Here is a 20,087-nt window from a genome sequence, read left to right as displayed (position 1 = left end):
AGGCCTGACCCTAACTGGGCTCAGGGGTGGTCCCAGGAGGCCTGACCCTAACTGGGCTCAGGGGCGGTCCCAGGAGGCCTGACCCTAACTGGGCTCAGGGGTGGTCCCAGGAGGCCTGAGCCTAACTGGGCTCAGGGGTGGTCCCAGGAGGCCTGAGCCTAACTGGGCTCAGGGGCGGTCCTCTGATTTAGGAAAACTCAAAAAAGGGAATTGTCTTTTTTCTTCATTAAACAGTCCAAAATCATATTACACAATTATACAAACAGTATCATACTCACTCATTCACCTTATATAACAATTAGATGTAAACCTCATCTGAGGCTATTATATAAACAGCGTTATGGTAATGTGGCCGCACCGTTTCCCATGAGCTTCCCCAAGTTGTGACAAGCGGACCAGTTCGTAGCTGGATTCTTCACCGATCTTTTTATACTTTCTCCGGATCATGAAATTTGTTCGTGAAGTTCTGTGAGGTGGAAGGATTTCCTTTGTCCTCTATGAAAATGTACTCTCTCTATACTGTGTGTCCATGAGGAGATCCTCAGGAATTTACGACGTCTCTCTGACCACAGCAACCTAGTTGAAGGAGGCAAGGGGGAGGCAGGGAAAGGGGGATGGGGCTTGCTATACCCAAAGAGGCCAACGTCATGACACTAGCAAGCTAAACAATGAACCATAATCCCAATCCATAGAGTCCTCGCAATACAAACCGATTGTCATAGCCAGCTAAAGTTAACCGAATAGGTTCAATGTTAGCTAGCTATAACTAACAATGCAAACATTAGGCCTTGGTCAGGGAGGTCACCAAAAACCCAATGGTCACTCTGACAGAGCTCCAGAGTTACTCTGTGGAGACGGGAGAACCTTCCGGAAGGACAACCATCTCTGCAGCACTCCGCTAATTAGGCCGTTATGGTCGAGTGACCAAACGGAAGCCACCCCACAGTAAAATTCACATGATAGCACCTAAAGGACTCTCAGACCATGAGAAAGATAATTCTCCTGTCTGATGAAACCAAGAATGGATTATTTGGCCTGAATACCAGGTGTTGCATCTGGAGGAAACCTGCACCATCCCTACGGTGAAGCATGGTGGTGCCAGCATCATGCTGTGGGGATGTTTTGCAGCGACAGGGACTGGGAGACTAGTCAGGATCAAGACAAAGAGCAAATTACAAGGAGATCCTTGATGAAAAACTGGTCAAGAGCGCTCAAGACCTCAGACTGGGGCAAAGGTTCACCTTCCAACAGGACAAAGACCCTAAGCACACAGCCAAGACAACGCAGGAGTGGCTTCGGGACAAGTCTCTGAATGTCCTTGAGTGGCTCAGCCAGAGCCCGAACTTGAACCCGAGACCAAAAAATAGCTGCGCAGCATCACCCCTTATCCAACCTGACAGAGCTTGAGAGGCTCTTCAGAGAATGGGAGAAACTCCCTAAATACAGATGTGCCAAGCTTGTAGACTTGATGCTGTAATAGCTGCCAAAATTGCTTCAACAAAGCACTGAGTAAAGGTTTCTGAACACTTACGTAAATGTGATATCAGTTTTTTTTTTCTCATAAATTCGCAAAAAAATCTAAACACTTGTTTCTGCTTTGTGATTATGGGGTATTTTGTGTAGATTGATGATGTAAAAAAAAACAACAATTGAATCAATTTTAAAATAACGCTGTAACGTAACAGAATGTGGAAAAGTCAAGGGGTCTGAATACTTTCGGAAGGCACTGTACATACTGTATAAATTGTTTATTTGTATGTGTTGGGTTTTTAGCTGACATTTTCTTTACAGAGTCAAGAAACATAGTATTTGCGAACATTTTTATATTTACATTCATGGACTTTGAAATACATTTTGGAACTTTGTCCCAAAAGTAACTGCAGGACTCTGTCATATCATATGAAGGAATGTGCCTCACTGATTTAGGATTTACCCAGGGAACAGTTGGGATTTGGGGCCATCGTAAAACATTTCCTTGGTGTTAAATACCGTCTGTGAACAAACTTAGAATGTATAAATTGATGCCAAGGTCATATTTTTATTTTTTTATATATTCTGTTCCATAACTTTATCTGCAACGTTACAATTCATTTTGTGCCACTCGAGTATACAGACACAAGTGTACTATACAGCCTGCACAGCTGCCGTAGGGGAAACCACTCGAGTCACATAAAAATGAAAATATAACATTGCGGGTGAAGTTCGGGAATGACGCAATTTCATGTGTATAAATTCTTAAAACCTGCATCACTTAGCTTAAGAGTTTGCTGTTTCTAAAAGGACATATTTTAATGTTTTTCAGGGCCCCCATACTGCACAACAGGAATGAGGAGGGGATTCACTGTTTGGGGTGAGTTACACAAAAACAGGTGAAGAAAATAAATAAGGTATCCGGATTCTTCTATAATATTCCATTGACATCAAAAATGTTTGTTTTTTTGTTGTAAAAAAAAAAAAAGACTTCTCCTTTAAAGATTCCATTTCCTGGTTGCTAAAATTCTAATTGTCCTCATTTCAGTTTATGCGAGAAAAAGGCACGTATAGTGTAGAGAATAATTGTACCAGCTAAACTACTTTGAAATATATTCTCCATAGCCAAAAATATTAACATGCTATTGGGGTGGCAGGTAGTCTAGTGGTTAGAGGAGACAGGTAGCCTAGTGGTTAGAGGAGGCAGGTAGCCTAGTGGTTAGAGAGAGGTAGCCTGGTGGTTAGAGAGAGGTAGCCTGGTGGTTAGAGGAGGCAGGTAGCCTAGTGGTTAGAGGCAGGTAGCCTAGTGGTTAGAGGCAGGTAGCCTAGTGGTTAGAGGCAGGTGGCCTAGTGGTTAGAGGGGCAGGTAGCCTAGTGGTTAGAGGGGCAGGTAGCCTAGTGGTTAGAGGGGCAGGTAGCCTAGTGGTTAGAGGGGCAGGTAGCCTAGTGGTTAGAGGCAGGTAGCCTAGTGGTTAGAGGCAGGTAGCCTAGTGGTTATAGCGTTGAGGCCAGTTACCAAAAGGTTGCTGGATTGAATCCCTGAGCTGACAATGTAAAATGATGTTGTTCTACCCCCTGAACAAGGCAGTTAACCCACTGTTCACCACTAGGCTGTCATTGTAAATAACGATTTGTTCTTATCTGACTTGCCTAGCTAAAAAAAAAAGGTTAAATTAAAAAATAAAAATAAAGATTTGTATGCCACAGCAAGCTTTAATGGCAGATATTTTTTTTTATTATTTATTTAAACTTTAATTATCAATTAAATGTCTTAGTTTTGTGAGAACTTATTGGGCCTGTACAAAGTCAGTGGCTGATGGAGTGTAATAAATCACATTTAAATCACAACAGTACCAGTATATTACCCCTGATGATGCAGTATATCCCATTTGCTTTAGTTTTGATGTAAGAACATGAACATTAGACTCCCATGTCTTTGACTGTTACGTGCAGTGCGTTATGTATGAATAGCATCAATTAAATCATCCCTCCCCACATACACAAGATTAACTCTGCACGTTTGTTTGTCAAACCTCCTGCATGCAAATACCTGTGCATATTGTATTAACGTCAACAGATATATAACTAAGGGGACTCTTCTCTCCACAACAGAACGTCTGCTCGTTGTTGAAACACGCAGAGAAGGTAAACGTCAACAGATTTTTTTAACTAAGTGGCTTTTTCCGTTTCTCAACCACACCGTCATCCTTCTGCAAAACAAAGGAAGTGTAATGATATTTTTTAACGCTAGAAATAGTTCATGGAGGCAGCCACATCATACCCAGAGCATGTAGAGGTCTGTTAGTTGTATCATAGGTTCACTTCAACTGTGAGAGACGGAATCTAAAACAAAAATCCAGAAAATGCAAATTAATTACTTAAAAATCATACAATGAGATTTTCTGGATGTTTTTGTTTTAGATTCCGTCTCTCACAGTTGAAGTGAACCTATGATACAACTAACAGACCTCTACGTGCTTTGTAAGTAGGGAAAACCTGCAAAATCGGCAGTGTATAAAATACTTGTTCTCCCCACTGTCGGTTCCTAATCTCCCAACCTCATAGCTAGCTGTGAAGAAGCACTTCCAGGCTATCAATCAAGTTAGTACCGTCCGTTTGTATACCGTTCATTTTCAATTAAATTCACTCATTTTCTATTTTAATGCAGCAGGCTTGCCAGCTAACAGTAGCAGCTATCTTAGCTGGCAAGCCTGTTGACAAGGTTGATATACTTTAGAAAAAGAAGCAATAACTAAAAGTACTGAATAAGACTCACATTCCTTCCGCAGTGAGGGTAAGAAGGTATGGTCCAGGCCGCTGGTACAGGTACAATGTGAACGTGTCGCAATAATTCAAACGAAAATGTCAAGAAGACTTTTAATTACGACATTATGTAACGTTAACTGCAGGTTAGCCGCATGAAAATGAGGCAATTTACTTGATAATAAATGGTATACACTCCATTTTGAGTAGTGGTTTGAAAAGAACACGTAGAGAGACTTGCTTAGACATTAGTGGACACATTCATTTCAGGTAACAAGTGTAGTGGGCCAAATCTCATTACACTTGTAGTTTTGTTGTTGTTGTTGTAACAGATGTCTCTTTTCATTCACCAAATTGCAGGTTACACCGTGTTTGAATGCTGGACTTTATTATTTTTTTGTACAAACAGACGCCTTTTGAATGTGATCGTTTGACAATCAGATTAAAAAACACAATGACTGTGTTTTGTGTTCACGGCACATTAAAACATGATAGTAGTTATATATGTAGACCCAGAAAGATCACATGAAAATGAATAGCGATTCAAAATGCAATCTATGATTAGATCCAATAGGAGTAGAAACACGAGGTTCCCGTACTGTTTCGGATATTCATCAATCATTTCACTCGTTTACCAGATTTTTAGCAGAGATGCAGAGAAGCAAATTTAGTTACTTTAATAAAAACAGAACCTCAAGTCAGGAGGATACAGACAGCTCAAGTCAGGAGGATACAGACAGCTCAAGTCAGGAGGATACAGACAGCTCAAGTCAGGAGGATACAGACAGCTCAAGTCAGAAGGATACAGACAGCTCAAGTCAGGAGGATACAGACAGCTCAAGTCAGGAGAATACAGACAGCTCAAGTCAGGAGGATACAGACAGCTCAAGTCAGGGGGATACAGACAGCTCGTCAGGAGGATACAGACAGCTCAAGTCAGGAGGATACAGACAGCTCAAGTCAGAAGGATACAGACAGCTCAAGTCAGGAGGATACAGACAGCTCAAGTCAGGAGAATACAGACAGCTCAAGTCAGGAGGATACAGACAGCTCAAGTCAGGGGGATACAGACAGCTCAAGTCAGGGGGATACAGACAGCTCAAGTCAGGAGGATACAGACAGCTCAAGTAAGGAGGATACAGACAGCTCAAGTAAGGAGGATACAGACAGCTCAAGTCAGGAGGATACAGACAGCTCAAGTCAGGAGGATACAGACAGCTCAAGTCAGGAGGATACAGACAGCTCAAGTCAGGAGGATACAGGCAGCTCAAGTCAGGAGGATACAGACAGCTCAAGCGGCATCTTTAAATATGCTGGAAATATATATATATATTTTGCATAGATTTAAGAATAAGGCTCTACTGTAAATTGCAGGAAATAGCTGTTTCAGGTGTTCGAAAAATGCTAATTTCTCCAATTTACGGCCGGCAGCCGTGCACCACCCAGGAGTATGAAGCGTATGGTCTCCCCCCCCCCCCCCCCCCCCCTCTCTCTCTTTCTCCACACCTCCGGACAACATCACAGCCGTCCTAACGTACTTTGGGGCCCCGTCAGATTCGTTGGGGCGCGTGACGGCCCTGTATGGGGAAAAAGACGTAGAAGAAGAAATGTCTGGCACGAGAACGAGAACAAAATATATTATATTCCGTTGACGTCTTATACAATCTTCGAACTGTCCTCCGACAACCCAGATTATGTCCTGAATGGCACCATATATCGTATGTAGTGCACTACTGCTGACCAGAGACCTCTGGTCCTAGTGCACTAGATAGGGTGATAGAGTGTTATTAGGGACACATACCCTGCTGGGTTCTTTATCACCCTTTTACAGAAATGGTGCAGAGGTCTCGCTGGATATTCGGAGTCTGCTTTACATGTTTTCTGTCTGTGTGTGTGTGTGTGTGTGTGTGTGTGTGTGTGTGTGTGTGTGTGTGTGTGTGTGTGTGTGTGTGTGTGTGTGTGTGTGTGTGTGTGTGTTTTATGCCAGTTCGCTGTGCCTGCATACATTTTGGGTGTAAATGAGCCTGTTTAGATGAATTTAAGGCCTGTGTGTTGGCAATAGATCAGCCCACAGACCATCTAGATTACCGCGTGTGTGTGTGTGTAGGAGGTGATAAACAGTATCTGTTGTTAGCTCTCTGTCTGATCTGTGGCCTGGGATGTAGCTGCAGCTAAGTCCTGAACATTACTGAGCGTTACTCTGGGATGTAGCTGCAGCTGAGTCCTGAACATTACTGAGCATTACTCTGGGATGTAGCTGCAGCTAAGTCCTGAACATTACTGAGCATTACTCTGGGATGTAGCTGCAGCTAAGTCCTGAACATTACTGAGCGTTACTCTGGGATGTAGCTGCAGCTAAGTCCTGAACATTACTGAGCATTACTCTGGGATGTAGCTGCAGCTAAGTCCTGAACATTACTGAGCATTACTCTGGGATGTAGCTGCAGCTAAGTCCTGAACATTACTGAGCATTACTCTGGGATGTAGCTGCAGCTAAGTCCTGAACATTACTGAGCATTACTCTGGGATGTAGCTACAGCTAAGTCCTGAACATTACTGAGCATTACTCTGGGATGTAGCTGCAGCTAAGTCCTGAACATTACTGAGCATTACTCTGGGATGTAGCTGCAGCTAAGTCCTGAACATTACTGAGCATTCATTACTGAGCATTACTCTGGGATGCAGCCGCAGCTAAGTCCTGAACATTACTGAGCATTACTCTGGGATGTAGCTGCAGCTAAGTCCTGAACATTACTGAGCATTACTCTGGGATGTAGCTGCAGCTAAGTCCTGAACATTACTGAGCATTACTCTGGGATGTAGCTGCAGCTAAGTCCTGAACATTATTGAGCATTACTCTGGGATGCAGCTGCAGCTAAGTCCTGAACATTACTGAGCATTACTCTGGGATGTAGCTGCTGCTAAGTCCTGAACATTACTGAGCATTACTCTGGGATGCAGCTGCAGATAAGTCCTGAACATTACTGAGCATTACTCTGGGATGTAGCTGCAGATAAGTCCTGGACATTACTGAGCATTACTCTGGGATGTAGCTGCAGATAAGTCCTGAAAATTACTGAGCATTACTCTGGGATGTAGCTGCAGCTAAGTCCTGAACATTACTGAGCATTACTCTGGGATGCAGCTGCAGATAAGTCCTGAACATTACTGAGCATTACTCTGGGATGTAGCTGCAGATAAGTCCTGAACATTACTGAGCATTACTCTGGGATGCAGCTGCAGATAAGTCCTGAACATTACTGAGCATTACTCTGGGATGTAGCTGCAGCTAAGTCCTGAGTATTAATGGCCTATTACTAACCGGGGGCACTATTGTATAGCTCTGTGTAGTGTACCAGTCTCTGTAGCTTTCATCTTTTCTGTACCAGTCTGTAGATGAATTTAAAGGCAATGGATTGTGTTGGCAATGGATCAGCCCACAGCCCATCTAGATTAACGATGTACTGTATGTGTCGGTGTCTGTGTCCATGTCCATGTCTGTATGTGTGTGTGTGTGTGTGTGTGTGTGTGTCCTCCTACACTGCTGTGCAAGAGAGCGCTTGTATCCCACTATAACACGAGCTGCAGGTTTTCTTGATTTAACCAATCATTGTGGTTTAAAAGTTGAGAGCTTACCACATTACTAAGCCAAATTGAGCTACTTTGCAAAGAAGGAAAGGACAATGTGAACAGAAAATATTCAAGCCATCCCGACAGCGAGATGCCACATTCCAGCTTGATGTGTATCATATCACCATGGGAACCCCCAACGCTGCTCTAGACTAAATCACCCTCTGACTGGTCGTTTGTCAATCTGGTCAGTTTTTTTGGATATTTACGCTGTCAATAATGAGAGACAGCTCAGTTTGAAGACAGGAATGTCCTCTTAAATGGACAAATCAATTAAGATTTTGGGGATAATTACACCCTGTCTGTCACTAATGAGACAGATGCACATCGTCATCAATCAAGAAAACGGGGACCCCATTGATTGAGAAATGTAGTATTTTATAAGGACCTCAGTAGCTGTTGCCAAGGCAGCAGCTGCTCTTCCTGGGAATAAGATCAGGGAATATATTCCATTCGATGACTGTAGTACTTACATCATGAATATCCTCATTGCTAGTAGGAGTTGTCAGGGACGACCTGGAGTGAACCGTGGACATGCAGATATCCTCTTTTCTGAAACTCTAATCCGTACAACTAGGCCCTGCGGGTTTGGTTTAGCAATATCTCCGGTCTACATAGCAGTGCCATCTCTCCCTTTATTAATCATACAAAGAGGATCAACTATTTTGAAATTTTCCAAAACGGGAACTGAGTCCTGAATATCAAAACTATCCACCCTAGTTCTGAAGCTATCATGTAGTTCTAGAACTATTCACCCTAGCTCTGTAGCTATCCTCTAGTTCTAGAACTATTCACCCTAGCTCTGTAGCTATCCTCTAGTTCTAGAGCTATCCACCCTAGTTCTGAAGCTATCATGTAGTTCTAGAACTATCCACCCTAGTTCTGTAGCTATCCTGTAGTTCTAGAACTATTCACCCTAGCTCTGTAGCTATCCTCTAGTTCTAGAGCTATCCTCTAGTTCTAGAGCTATCCTGTAGTTTGAGAACTATCCACCCTTGTTCTAGAATTACCCTCCCTAGTTCTGGAGCAATCTTGTAGTTCTAGAACTATACACACTAGTTCTGTAGCTATCCCGTAGTTCTAGAGATATCCCCTAGTTCTAAAGATATCCCATTGTTCTAGAGGTATCCCATAGTTCTAGAGCTATCCCATTGTTCTAGAGCTATCCCATAGTTCTGGAGCTATCCTGTAGTTGAAAAAAAAATCCCCTAGTTCTGGAGCTATCACATAGTTCCAGAGCTCTCCTGTTGTTTCAAAACTATCCCCTAGTTCTGGAACAAACCATAGTTCTGGAGCTATCCCCTAGTTCTGGAGCTATCCCATAGTTCTGGAGCTATCCTGTAGTTTTTAAAACTATCCCCTAGTTCTGGAGCTATCACATAATTATGGAGCTATCCTGTAGTTTTAAAACTATCCCGTAGTTCTGGAGCTATCGCCTAGTTCTGGAGCTGTCCCGTAGTTGTGGAGCTGTCCCGTAGTTCTAGAGCTATCCCGAATTACTAGGGGCTATCCCGAATTACTAAAGCTATCCCGTAGTTCTGGAACTGTCCCGAATTACTAAAGCTATCCCATAGTTCTAGAGCTCTGGAGCTATCCCATAGTTCTAGAGCTCTAGAGCTATCCTGTAGTTCTAGAGCTCTAGAGCTATCCTGTAGTTCTAGAGCTATCCTGTAGTTCTAGAACTATCCCATTGTTCTGGAGCAATCCGGTAGTTCTAGAACTATCCCTTACTTCTTTTTAGCTCTAGCGCTATCCCATAGTTTTAGAGCTATCCTGTAGTTCTATAGCTCTAGAGCAATCCAGTAGTTCTAGAGCTATCCTGTAGTTCTAGAGCTCTAGAGCTATACCGTAGTTCTAGAGCTATCCTGTAGTTCTAGAACTATCCCTTAGTTATTTAGCTCTAGCGCTATCCCATAGTTCTAGAGCTATCCTGTAGTTCTAGAGCTATCCTGTAGTTCAAGAGCTATCCTGTAGTTCTAGAGCTATCCCATAGTTCTAGACCTCTAGAGCTATCCCGCAGTTCCAGAGCTATCCCGTAATTCTAAAGCTATCCTGTAGTTCAAGATCTATCCCTTAGTTCTTTAGCTCTAGTGCTATCCCGTAGTTCTAGAGCTATCCCGTAGTTCTAGAGCTATCCTGTAGTTCTAGAGCTATCCCGTATTTCTAAAGCTATCCTGTAGTTCTAGAGCTCTAGAGCTATCCCATATTTCTAAAGCTATCCCGTATTTCTAAAGCTATCCCGTATTTCTAAAGCAATCCCGTAGTTCTAGAACTATCCCATAGTTCTAGAGCTATCCCGTAGTTCTAGAACTATCCCATAGTTCTAGAGCTATCCCGTAGTTCTAGAACTATCCCGTATTTCTAGAGCTCTAGAGCTATCCCGTATTTCTAGAGCTATCCCGTATTTCTAGAGCTATCCCGTATTTCTAGAGCCATCTCATAGTTCTGGAACAATCCTGTAATTTCATAGCTATCCCATTTCCCCATGCATCCCATCCCTATGCCCAGGCCCATTTATCTGGCTGGCTGTGACCATCCATCTGCATAATGTACTGTATATGCATTCTTGTGTGACATAACGGTGTGAAGATAAATCTCGGGCTGTGTCTGTGGAGCATCCTCACTGATAGGGCTGGCATGGACAGAAGGTCCTTCATTTTCCACACTGATTACAGATGAGAAACTGGCCACATGCACACACACACACACTCCTAAAAAAACACACACACGCACACCTCTCCCTTGGGCACAGCTCAGGGTGACTCATGGGACGAACGAGGAACAATATTTACCGCCTCTCCAGTTGTAGCGTTTGCATACCGTAGGCCACTAATGACACTGAGAGGACTAAATCCTATTAGTGTTTCAATGGAGTGTCTCGTCTCTAGTACTATTGTGTCTCCTGTGGTTGAATGACTCAATCACCCTCTCTCTCTCTCTCTCTCCCCCTCTATCTCTACTTCCCTCCTCTCTCTCCCGTCCACCTCTAGCTCTACCCCCTCTCTCTACCTCGCCCCTCTCTCCCCACTCCATCTCTACCTCGCTGCTCTCTCCACCTCTCTCTACCCCCTCTACCTCTACCTCCCCCCTCTATCTTTACCCCCACTATCTCTACCTCGCCCCTCTCTCTCCCCTGTCTATCTCTCCCCCCTCTCTCTACCTCACCCCTCACTCTCCCCCCTCTATTGCTACCCCCTCTATCTCTACCTCACCCTCCCCCCTCTATCGCTACCCCCCCTCTATCTTTACCTCCCCCTCTAGATCGCTACCCCCCCTCTATCTTTACCTCCCCCTCAGTGTGTAATGGGGGAAAAGGGCCTTGGTCTCTGTGTGCTGCTTGAGACAGATGAAGCAATGTCAAATTACATCTCGGCTAAATTGCTTCCTTTTTACACACACACACACACACACACACACACACACACACACACACACACACACAACTTCCTTGCTGAATTCTCTAAGGATGCTCTGTAGAGTGAGGAAATTAAAACTTGTTCATGTCCATTGGATGGTCCATCACCACCAGGTGAAGACATGTTCTGGGGTGGTCCATCAGGACTAGATGAGGACATGTTCTGGGGTGGTCCATCACCACTAGATGAAGACATGTTCTGGGGTGGTCCATAAGGACTAGATGAAGACATGTTCTGGGGTGGTTCATCACCACCAGGAGAAGACATGTTCTGGGGTGGTCCATCACCACTAGATGAAGACGTGTTCTGGGATGGTCCATCAGGACTAGATGAAGACATGTTCTGGGATGGTCCATCACCACCAGGTGAAGACATGTTCTGGGGTGGTCCATCACCACCAGGTGAAGACATATTCTGGGGTGGTCCATCACCCCCAGATGAAGACATGTTCTGGGGTGGTTCATCAGGACTAGATGAGGACACGTTCTGGGGTGGTTCATCAGGACTAGATGAGGACACGTTCTGGGGTGGTTCATCAGGACTAGATGAAGACATGTTCTGGGGTGGTCCATCAGGACTAGATGAGGACACGTTCTGGGGTGGTCCATCACCACCAGATGAAGACATGTTCTGGGATGGTCCATCACCACCAGGTGAAGACATGTTCTGGGGTGGTCCATCACCACCAGGTGAAGACATGTTCTGGGGTGGTCCATCACCACCAGATGAAGACATGTTCTGGGGTGGTTCATCAGGACTAGATGAGGACACGTTCTGGGGTGGTTCATCAGGACTAGATGAAGACATGTTCTGGGGTGGTCCATCAGGACTAGATGAGGACACGTTCTGGGGTGGTTCATCAGGACAAGATGAGGACACGTTCTGGGGTGGTTCATCAGGACTAGATGAGGACACGTTCTGGGGTGGTTCATCAGGACTAGATGAGGACACGTTCTGGGGTGGTCCATCAGGACTAGATGAGGACATGTTCTGGGGTGGTCCTAAACTAATCCGGTTCTATTTTCACAACACTGATCAATGCCTGCAGTGTCTTTATCCATATGTTAGTGTTCCTGTTTAGCTGTGTAATTACAGAACTGATATCACACTGACAGATTTCAATACCATGCTGTGCCCTTGTAGGCACACTCACCTGAGAGATTTGAAGGACAGACACCTGCTCTGTCTACTGTGCTTGGCCAGCTGTTAGGGACAATCTAATCCTGTCAACATAAGAGAGAGAGAGAGAGAGCGAGAGAGAGCAAGAGAGAGAGAGAATATATCTAGTTTTGGCAGCTGTTGACCATTTCACAATTGTAGAAGGACAACGGAGGGCATGTTATCGGGGACTTAGAGACACATCATACGTCAGCTGACACAATCTATGACTTTGTGAGTGTGGAGGAAGTCACATTATTCTCTGTTAGGCTACATTCCAAGTGCCACGGTATTTCCCTGACATCAGGGCAACCTTGTTCCTGGATTTTGTCCCAACTAGGCACCATAGTACCTCGTTAAAATGATCAGTTCAGTCATTGCCTAAAATCAACACATCTGGTCTGCCGGTTCTGTTCAATCAAAACATGACCAGGTTGACTGCCCATGCCCTGCATCGTGCACTTCTATGGACCAGAGCTCTATGGGGGACCTAATTATTGTGGGAGCTTATTATTACCAGAGCTCTATGGAAAATGAAGTATTATCAGGTGTCTGTGGCTGCCTTTTTCTGCAGGTGTTTGTTTGTGCAGGTGTGTGTGTGTGTGTGTTTGTTTGTTTGTTTGTTTGTGTGTGTGTTTGAAGGTGAGTGCATTTCTGTTTGTGTGTGTGTGTTGCTCTTTAACTCTGCATTGATAGGTTAGTAGACCCTGTTAGCTGATCTGTGTGTTTGTGCGTGTGTGTGTGTGTGTGTGTGTGTGCGTGCGTGCATGCTACGCTTTACCATAAAAAGCCTCCTGTCCTGTGATGTTCAGTCCACAATCACCTGTGAGGCCTAAGCTGCAGAGAGTGCTGATTAGATCTGTGATTGATTGGGAAGAATGATCATTCAATTACCATCGTGAATTATTGCAATGTTTGTTTATGTATTTTTATGTGTCAATTGACGATTTGACATGAAACAAAAGTTATTCATTCATTCATTCATTTGTTCAGAAATGCCTAGGGCAGGATTTGATCTGTGATTGATTGGTAATGCCTAGGGCAGGATTTGATCTGTGATTGATTGGTAATGCCTAGGGCAGGATTTGATCTGTGATTGATTGGTAATGCCTAGGGCAGGATTTGATCTGTGATTGATTAGTAATGCCTAGGGCAGGATTTAATCTGTGATTGATTGGTAATGGCTAGGGCAGGATTTGATCTGTGATTGATTGGTAATGGCTAGGGCAGGAGTTGATCTGTGATTGATTGGTAATGGCTAGGGCAGGATTTGATCTGTGATTGATTGGTAATGCCCTGGGCAGGAGCTTTTCCTGGTCAGGTGCACAAATAGTGTGTGTGTACCTAATTGCAACCTATAGGCCCTTGTCAGAAGTAACACATCTCCTCAGGAATAGGGTGCTATTTCAGACTCAATGGAAAGGTAGTAAGCAGATGTTAACTAGTAAATCAATGAGCTGTAGTCAACAAATTATCCCTTACAACAACAAACAAAAAAATATCTTCATTTTAGAAAATGTTGGTGATTATTAGTTATATATTTGTTGTTGTATAGTGGATACAAAGCATCCAGAATCTTGATATAACATACAGACTATAAATAGATAACATGTACACTACATTTCCTTGTGCGGTGATAACTCTTTATATGACGTTGAACTCTGGAGCACGAAGATATCTTCGCCATCATTCCCTATGACCGAAAACAGCTTGTGGACATCAGAACAGCGATAATTAACCAACATTTTGACGAAAATGTCTACTTCAATGAGTTAGCAGTTCTGGACTTTATGCTTACTCCGGACCCAACCCCAATTCCCCGGGACTCGAAAGAGGAGCTGCGGCGAAAGAGAAGCAGGCATCCTGACGAGACTACGGCGGTGAGTAAATAGACCTCCAATCTGTTCTATCTGTTCTATTGGCGAACGTACAGTCACTGGAGAACAAACTGGATGAACGGGACCTGAAGAACTGTAAAATTCTATTCTATTCATCCTGAGGAGACTATCTTTTGCGACTAAATAGACCGCTAATTCCCTCTGTTCTGTTGGGGAGCGTGCAGTCACTGGAGAACAAATTGGATGAGCTCCGATCGAGACTCTCCTATCAACGGGACCTGAAAAACGGTATTATCAAGAGGAGGCTGCTGAGGGGAGGACGGCTCCAGCCGTTACCACGAGTCCGTCCCTCCCAAATAAGGTGCCACCAACCCCCTGTGGTAAAATCATATGTTTCTCATAGTCGTGGCTAAACGAGGACATGAATAATATCTTGCTAGTTTTTCTATGCAGTTTCAAGACCGGACAGCAGACTCGGGTAAGATGAAAGGGAGGATGGGTATGTAAACTTTATTATTTATTACTTTCGGGTGCGAAATCTAGTGTTAAAGAAGTCTCAAGGTTTTGCTCACATGAGTTAGAAAACCTTCTGATAAGTTGCAGTCCATACTATTTATCAAGAGAGTGTCTCATCTGTCTGTTTCATAGCTGTCTATTTACCACCACAAACCGATGCAATCTATATAGGGCCATAAGCAAACCAGAAAACTGGAATATGTTCCCGGGATTCATCCTATACCATTGAGGAGTTTACAACATCGGCCTCATTAATAAATGCCTTGACGATGTAGTTCACAGAGTGACTGTACATACATACCCCAAAAAGAAGCCATGGATTTACAGGCAACATCTGTACTGAGCTAAAGGCTAGAGCTGCTGCTTTCAAGGAGTGATACACTAATCCCGGATGCTCATAAGATGTACCGTTATGACCGCCGATGAGTCATCAAACAGGCAAAGCATCAATAAAGGATTAAGATCGAATTCTACTAAGCGGGCTCTGATGCTCGACGGATGTGCCAAGGCTTGCAGAGTCTCAATGGATTACAAAGGGAAACCCAGATGAGCTAAATGCCTTCTATGCTCGCCTCGAGGCAAGCAACACTGAACCATGTATGAGAGCACCAGCTGTTCCGGACGACTGTGTGATCTCACTCTCCATAGCCAATGTAAGACCTTTAAACAGGTTAACATTCGCAAGACCGCGGGGCCAGACGGAATACCAGGACGCATACTCAGAGCATGCACTGACCAGCTGGCAAGTGTCTTCACTGACATTTTCAAACTATCCTTAACTTGGTCTGTAATACCAACTTGTTTCAAGCAGACCACCATAGTCCCTGTGCTGAAGAATGCCAAGGTAACCTGCCTCAATGACTATAACCCAGTAGCACTCACATCTGTTACCATGAAATGCTTTGAAAGGCTGGTAATGGTTCACATCAACACCATCATCCCAGACAACCTGGACCCATTGCATATCATATATTTGCAGTAGATTTCAACACCTCCCTCATACAATGTGGTTTTTCACCTCATACAATGTGGTTTTCGGGATTTTTGTTTAAGGGAATAGGGTCCCAGTTAAAATGGATGATTAAATCCATAAAGTTTTAGGACTAGTGTAAAGGTTAGGACTAGTGTTGCAAAGCTATTGGTAATTGATCACAGTTACTAGAGCATTCCTCTCTATTGTAACTTTACACGTTTGAAAAAAAGCTATTCATATAGAGTACAGTTTTTTGTATTTTTATATCTGTGTCCTTGTTGTCCATAAGTTTCTAACACGTTCAAGACAAAATTAATTAATTAATGAAAAATAATGACAAAGGCATTCTTTTAAACTAACTCTACAACTCTTTCAATTGTTGAAATGTTTTCACAACTGACCAGTTTGGCACCAAAACATTAACAACAAAGACATATTGACATTGTAAAATAAATAAAAATGTCAAAAAATATGAAGGAAGTTCCCTACGTTGATGGTTTATGTTTAGGACAATTATTTTATTTTAATATCATCTTATTTGATTATTTTTTTTAGACATTTTTACATGTGATAAGGCCAGAGATTATTACAGACACTTGTGATCATCTGTACCCAAAAGGGCTACTAAATGTCTTGTGATAAATTACATGAAATCCTTGAAAGTTACCAAAATGCTGGTAGTCTATGGTTTTATAATTTTTTTCCACACATGTGTGGATGTGTTAGGTCATCCAAAGTGTTAATACTTCTGGATTGGCAGATTATAGACATTTTCTTTAGAATATGTAGTTCTCCTTTGTAAATATAGTAACTCCAGTTAAGAGCTTTGACACAAACACTTTCGATGGTACCGAGCACTTCATACTAGGATTTCTGGGAAGGAGAATATGTATGTCATTTATTTTCTGGGTAATAAATTTGCAATATGTTAAGAGTGGATGTACAGCTTACATGTTCAAGATGTTCAATGTAACATTGTTATAATATGTTTTAATCATTAAATTAATAAAAAATATATTTAAATAATTAAATATATTTATATATTTTTTTAATATAAAGTCAAGAGTCGGCCCTTTGACACAAAAGCTTTTGTGAGACAGGTTAAAGAAGGTATTTTAAGCCAATTGAGACATGGATTGTGTAGGTGTGCCATTCAGAGGGTGAATGGGCAAGACACAAGATTTAAGTGTCTTTGAACGGGATATGGTAGTAGATGCCAGGCACAACAGGTTTGACTACGTCAAGATCTGCAACACTGCTGGGGGTTTTTCCACGCTTGACAGTTTCCCATGTGTATCATGGGGTAAAGGATAGATAATAGACAGTAGCAGTATACAGTAGGTAGGGGTAAAGGATAAATACGACAGTAGCAGTATACAGTAGGTAGGGGTAAAGGATAGATAAGACAGTAACAGTATACTGTAGGTAGAGGTAAAGGATAGATAATAGACACCAGTTCTCCGTCTCACCTCCAGCCATACCAGTTCAATCTCCCCACCAGCCACACCAGTTCAGTCTCACCTCCAGCCACACCAGTTCAGTCTCACCTCCAGCCACACTAGTTCTCCATCTCACCTCCAGCCACACCAGTTCTCCGTCTCACCTCCAGCCACACCAGTTCTCCGTCTCCCCACCAGCCACACCAGTTCTCCGTCTCCCCACCAGCCACACCAGTTCTCCGTCTCACCTCCAGCCACACCAGTTCTCCGTCTCCCCTCCAGCCACACCAGTTCTCCGTCTCACCTCCAGGCACACCAGTCTCACCACCAGCCACACCAGTTCTCCATCTCACCTCCAGCCACACCAGTTCTCCGTCTCACCTCCAGCCACACCAGTTCTCCATCTCACCTCCAGCCACACCAGTTCTCAATCTCACCTCCAGCCACACCAGTTCTCCGTCTCACCTCCAGCCACACCAGTTCTCCATCTCACCTCCAGCCACACTAGTTCTCCGTCTCACCTCCAGCCACACCAGTTCTCAATCTCACCTCCAGCCACACCAGTTCTCCATCTCCCCACCAGCCACACCAGTTCTCAATCTCACCTCCAGCCACACCAGTTCTCCGTCTCACCTCCAGCCACACCAGTTCTCCATCTCACCTCCAGCCACACCAGTTCTCCGTCTCACCTCCAGCCACACCAGTTCTCCATCTCCCCACCAGCCACACCAGTTCTCAATCTCACCTCCAGCCACACCAGTTCTCCGTCTCACCTCCAGCCACACCAGTTCTCCGTCTCACCTCCAGCCACACCAGTTCTCAATCTCACCACCAGCCACACCAGTTCTCTGTCTCCCCACCAGCCACACCAGTTCTCAATCTCACCTCCAGCCACACCAGTTCTCCGTCTCACCTCCAGCCACACCAGTTCTCAATCTCACCTCCAGCCACACCAGTTCTCCGTCTCACCTCCAGCCACACCAGTTCTCCATCTCACCTCCAGCCACACTAGTTCTCCGTCTCACCTCCAGCCACACCAGTTCTCAATCTCACCTCCAGCCACACCAGTTCTCCATCTCCCCACCAGCCACACCAGTTCTCCGTCTCCCCACCAGCCACACCAGTTCTCAATCTCACCTCCAGCCACACAAGTTCTCCGTCTCACCTCCAGCCACACCAGTTCTCCGTCTCACCTCCAGCCACACCAGTTCTCCGTCTCACCTCCAGCCACACCAGTTCTCAATCTCACCACCAGCCACACCAGTTCTCTGTCTCCCCACCAGCCACACCAGTTCTCTGTCTCACCTCCAGCCACACCAGTTCTCTGTCTCACCTCCAGCCACACCAGTTCTCCGTCTCACCTCCAGCCACACCAGTTCTCTGTCTCCCCACCAGCCACACCAGTTCTCAATCTCACCTCCAGCGACACCAGTTCTCTGTCTCCCCACCAGCCACACCAGTTCTGTCTCCCCACCAGCCACACCAGTTCTCCGTGTCACCACCAGCCTTTTTTTTCACACCTAAAGGAATCCTGAACATCCATGACAAAACAGCTATATTTTATATCTTTGCTAACAAAGGAAACTTCCTGCGTGAATAAAAAACAGTGAAATTGTGAAAATTCCAAGCTGCGTATATTTGGCTAATTTCCTAAGCAAGTCTACATCTCTAATGGTACCCTCGTCCATTTATAGTGCACTTCAAAAGTAGTGCAGGGAATAGGTTACCATTTAGGAAGAATTCCCAAACCAATTATTTCCTTTTTAAGTATTACAACAACAACAAAATCACATGAATACAAATAACTTGTCATTTTTTTTACTGGCATTCCTACTGCAAACAAACCAAACGATTAATTTATTCTGAAATTGAATTTGTGAAACAATAATGAGGATGGTCTAAACCAGTCATCAGTTTCTTTCCATGTTAATCTCATTGCACCTCCTATAAGCCTGCGTACCAAATAGCATCCTATCCCTTATACAGATGCACTACTTTTGACCAGAGCCTTATCTAAGTAGTGCACTATGTAGGGAATACAGTGTTACTTGGGACGTTGACGTAGTGGAGGGCAAGCTAATGTTCTAATGTTCAAGTCAACACCACGGATTTACGTTTTTTTTTTGTGACACGGTTTTAAATACATTTCTCATGTTCAAAGTCAAGACACACAATGGTAAAAACCTTTGAAATAAGCCTACATTTGGTCCCATAATAAAAAAACTGTAATGTTTACAGAAAGATTGGAATAAAGGAATAATAGCATTATTACACACACACACACACACACACACACACACACACACACACACACACACACACACACACACACACACACACACACACACACTGAACTACAACATAAAAAAAGATCACACATTAATTTCCCTGGTGCTTCCCTCATCTCCTCTCTCATCCTGCCTCCAGTATTACTCTGTTGAAGACAGAGGTAGAATGAGTAACGATAATTTGGCTACATACACAGGGTACCAGTACCGAGTCGATGTGCAGGGGGTACGAGGTAATTGCATTCGGAAAGTATTCAGACCCATTGACTTTTTCCACATTTTGTTGCGTTACAGCCTTATTCTAAAATGGAATAAATAGTTGTTTTCCCTCATCAATCTAAACACAATACCCCATAATGACATCACAATACCCCATAATGACATCACTATACCCCATAATGACAAAGCAAAAACATGGTTAAAAAAACAGAAATACAACATTTATCATATGTATTCAGACCCTTTACTCAGTACTTTGTTGAAGCAAATTTGGCAGCAATTAGAGCATCAGTTATTTTTAGGTATGACGCTACAAGCTTGGCACACCTGTATTTGTGGAGTTTCTCCCATTCTTCTCTGCAGATCTCCTCAAGCTC

General features: G+C 43.8%; 1 protein-coding gene across 1 annotated transcript; it reads left to right on the top strand.

Moving 5' to 3' along the window:
* The first annotated feature begins 16,967 nt into the window (after positions 1 to 16,967).
* On the top strand, positions 16,968 to 18,738 carry LOC118940164 (putative proline-rich protein 21). Its single transcript, XM_036948444.1, has 2 exons — positions 16,968 to 17,028; positions 17,240 to 18,738. Exons 1-2 carry the CDS (start codon positions 16,968 to 16,970, stop codon positions 18,736 to 18,738), a joined length of 1,560 nt encoding a protein of 519 aa, XP_036804339.1.
* The last annotated feature ends 1,349 nt before the right edge of the window (positions 18,739 to 20,087 follow it).

The sequence above is a fragment of the Oncorhynchus mykiss genome, chromosome 17 (genome assembly GCF_013265735.2).
Source record: "Oncorhynchus mykiss isolate Arlee chromosome 17, USDA_OmykA_1.1, whole genome shotgun sequence".
Classification (NCBI taxonomy): domain Eukaryota; kingdom Metazoa; phylum Chordata; class Actinopteri; order Salmoniformes; family Salmonidae; genus Oncorhynchus; species Oncorhynchus mykiss.
This window is presented reverse-complemented; position numbering and strand designations above follow the sequence as displayed.

Coding starts and splice junctions, on each gene's coding strand:
- LOC118940164 (XM_036948444.1), top strand. CDS start 16,968: ATGGTAGTAGATGCCAGGCACAACAGGTTTGACTACGTCAAGATCTGC. Junction 17,029..17,239: donor GATCTGCAACACTGCTGGGG/GTTTTTCCACGC, acceptor TCTCACCTCCAG/CCATACCAGTTCAATCTCCC.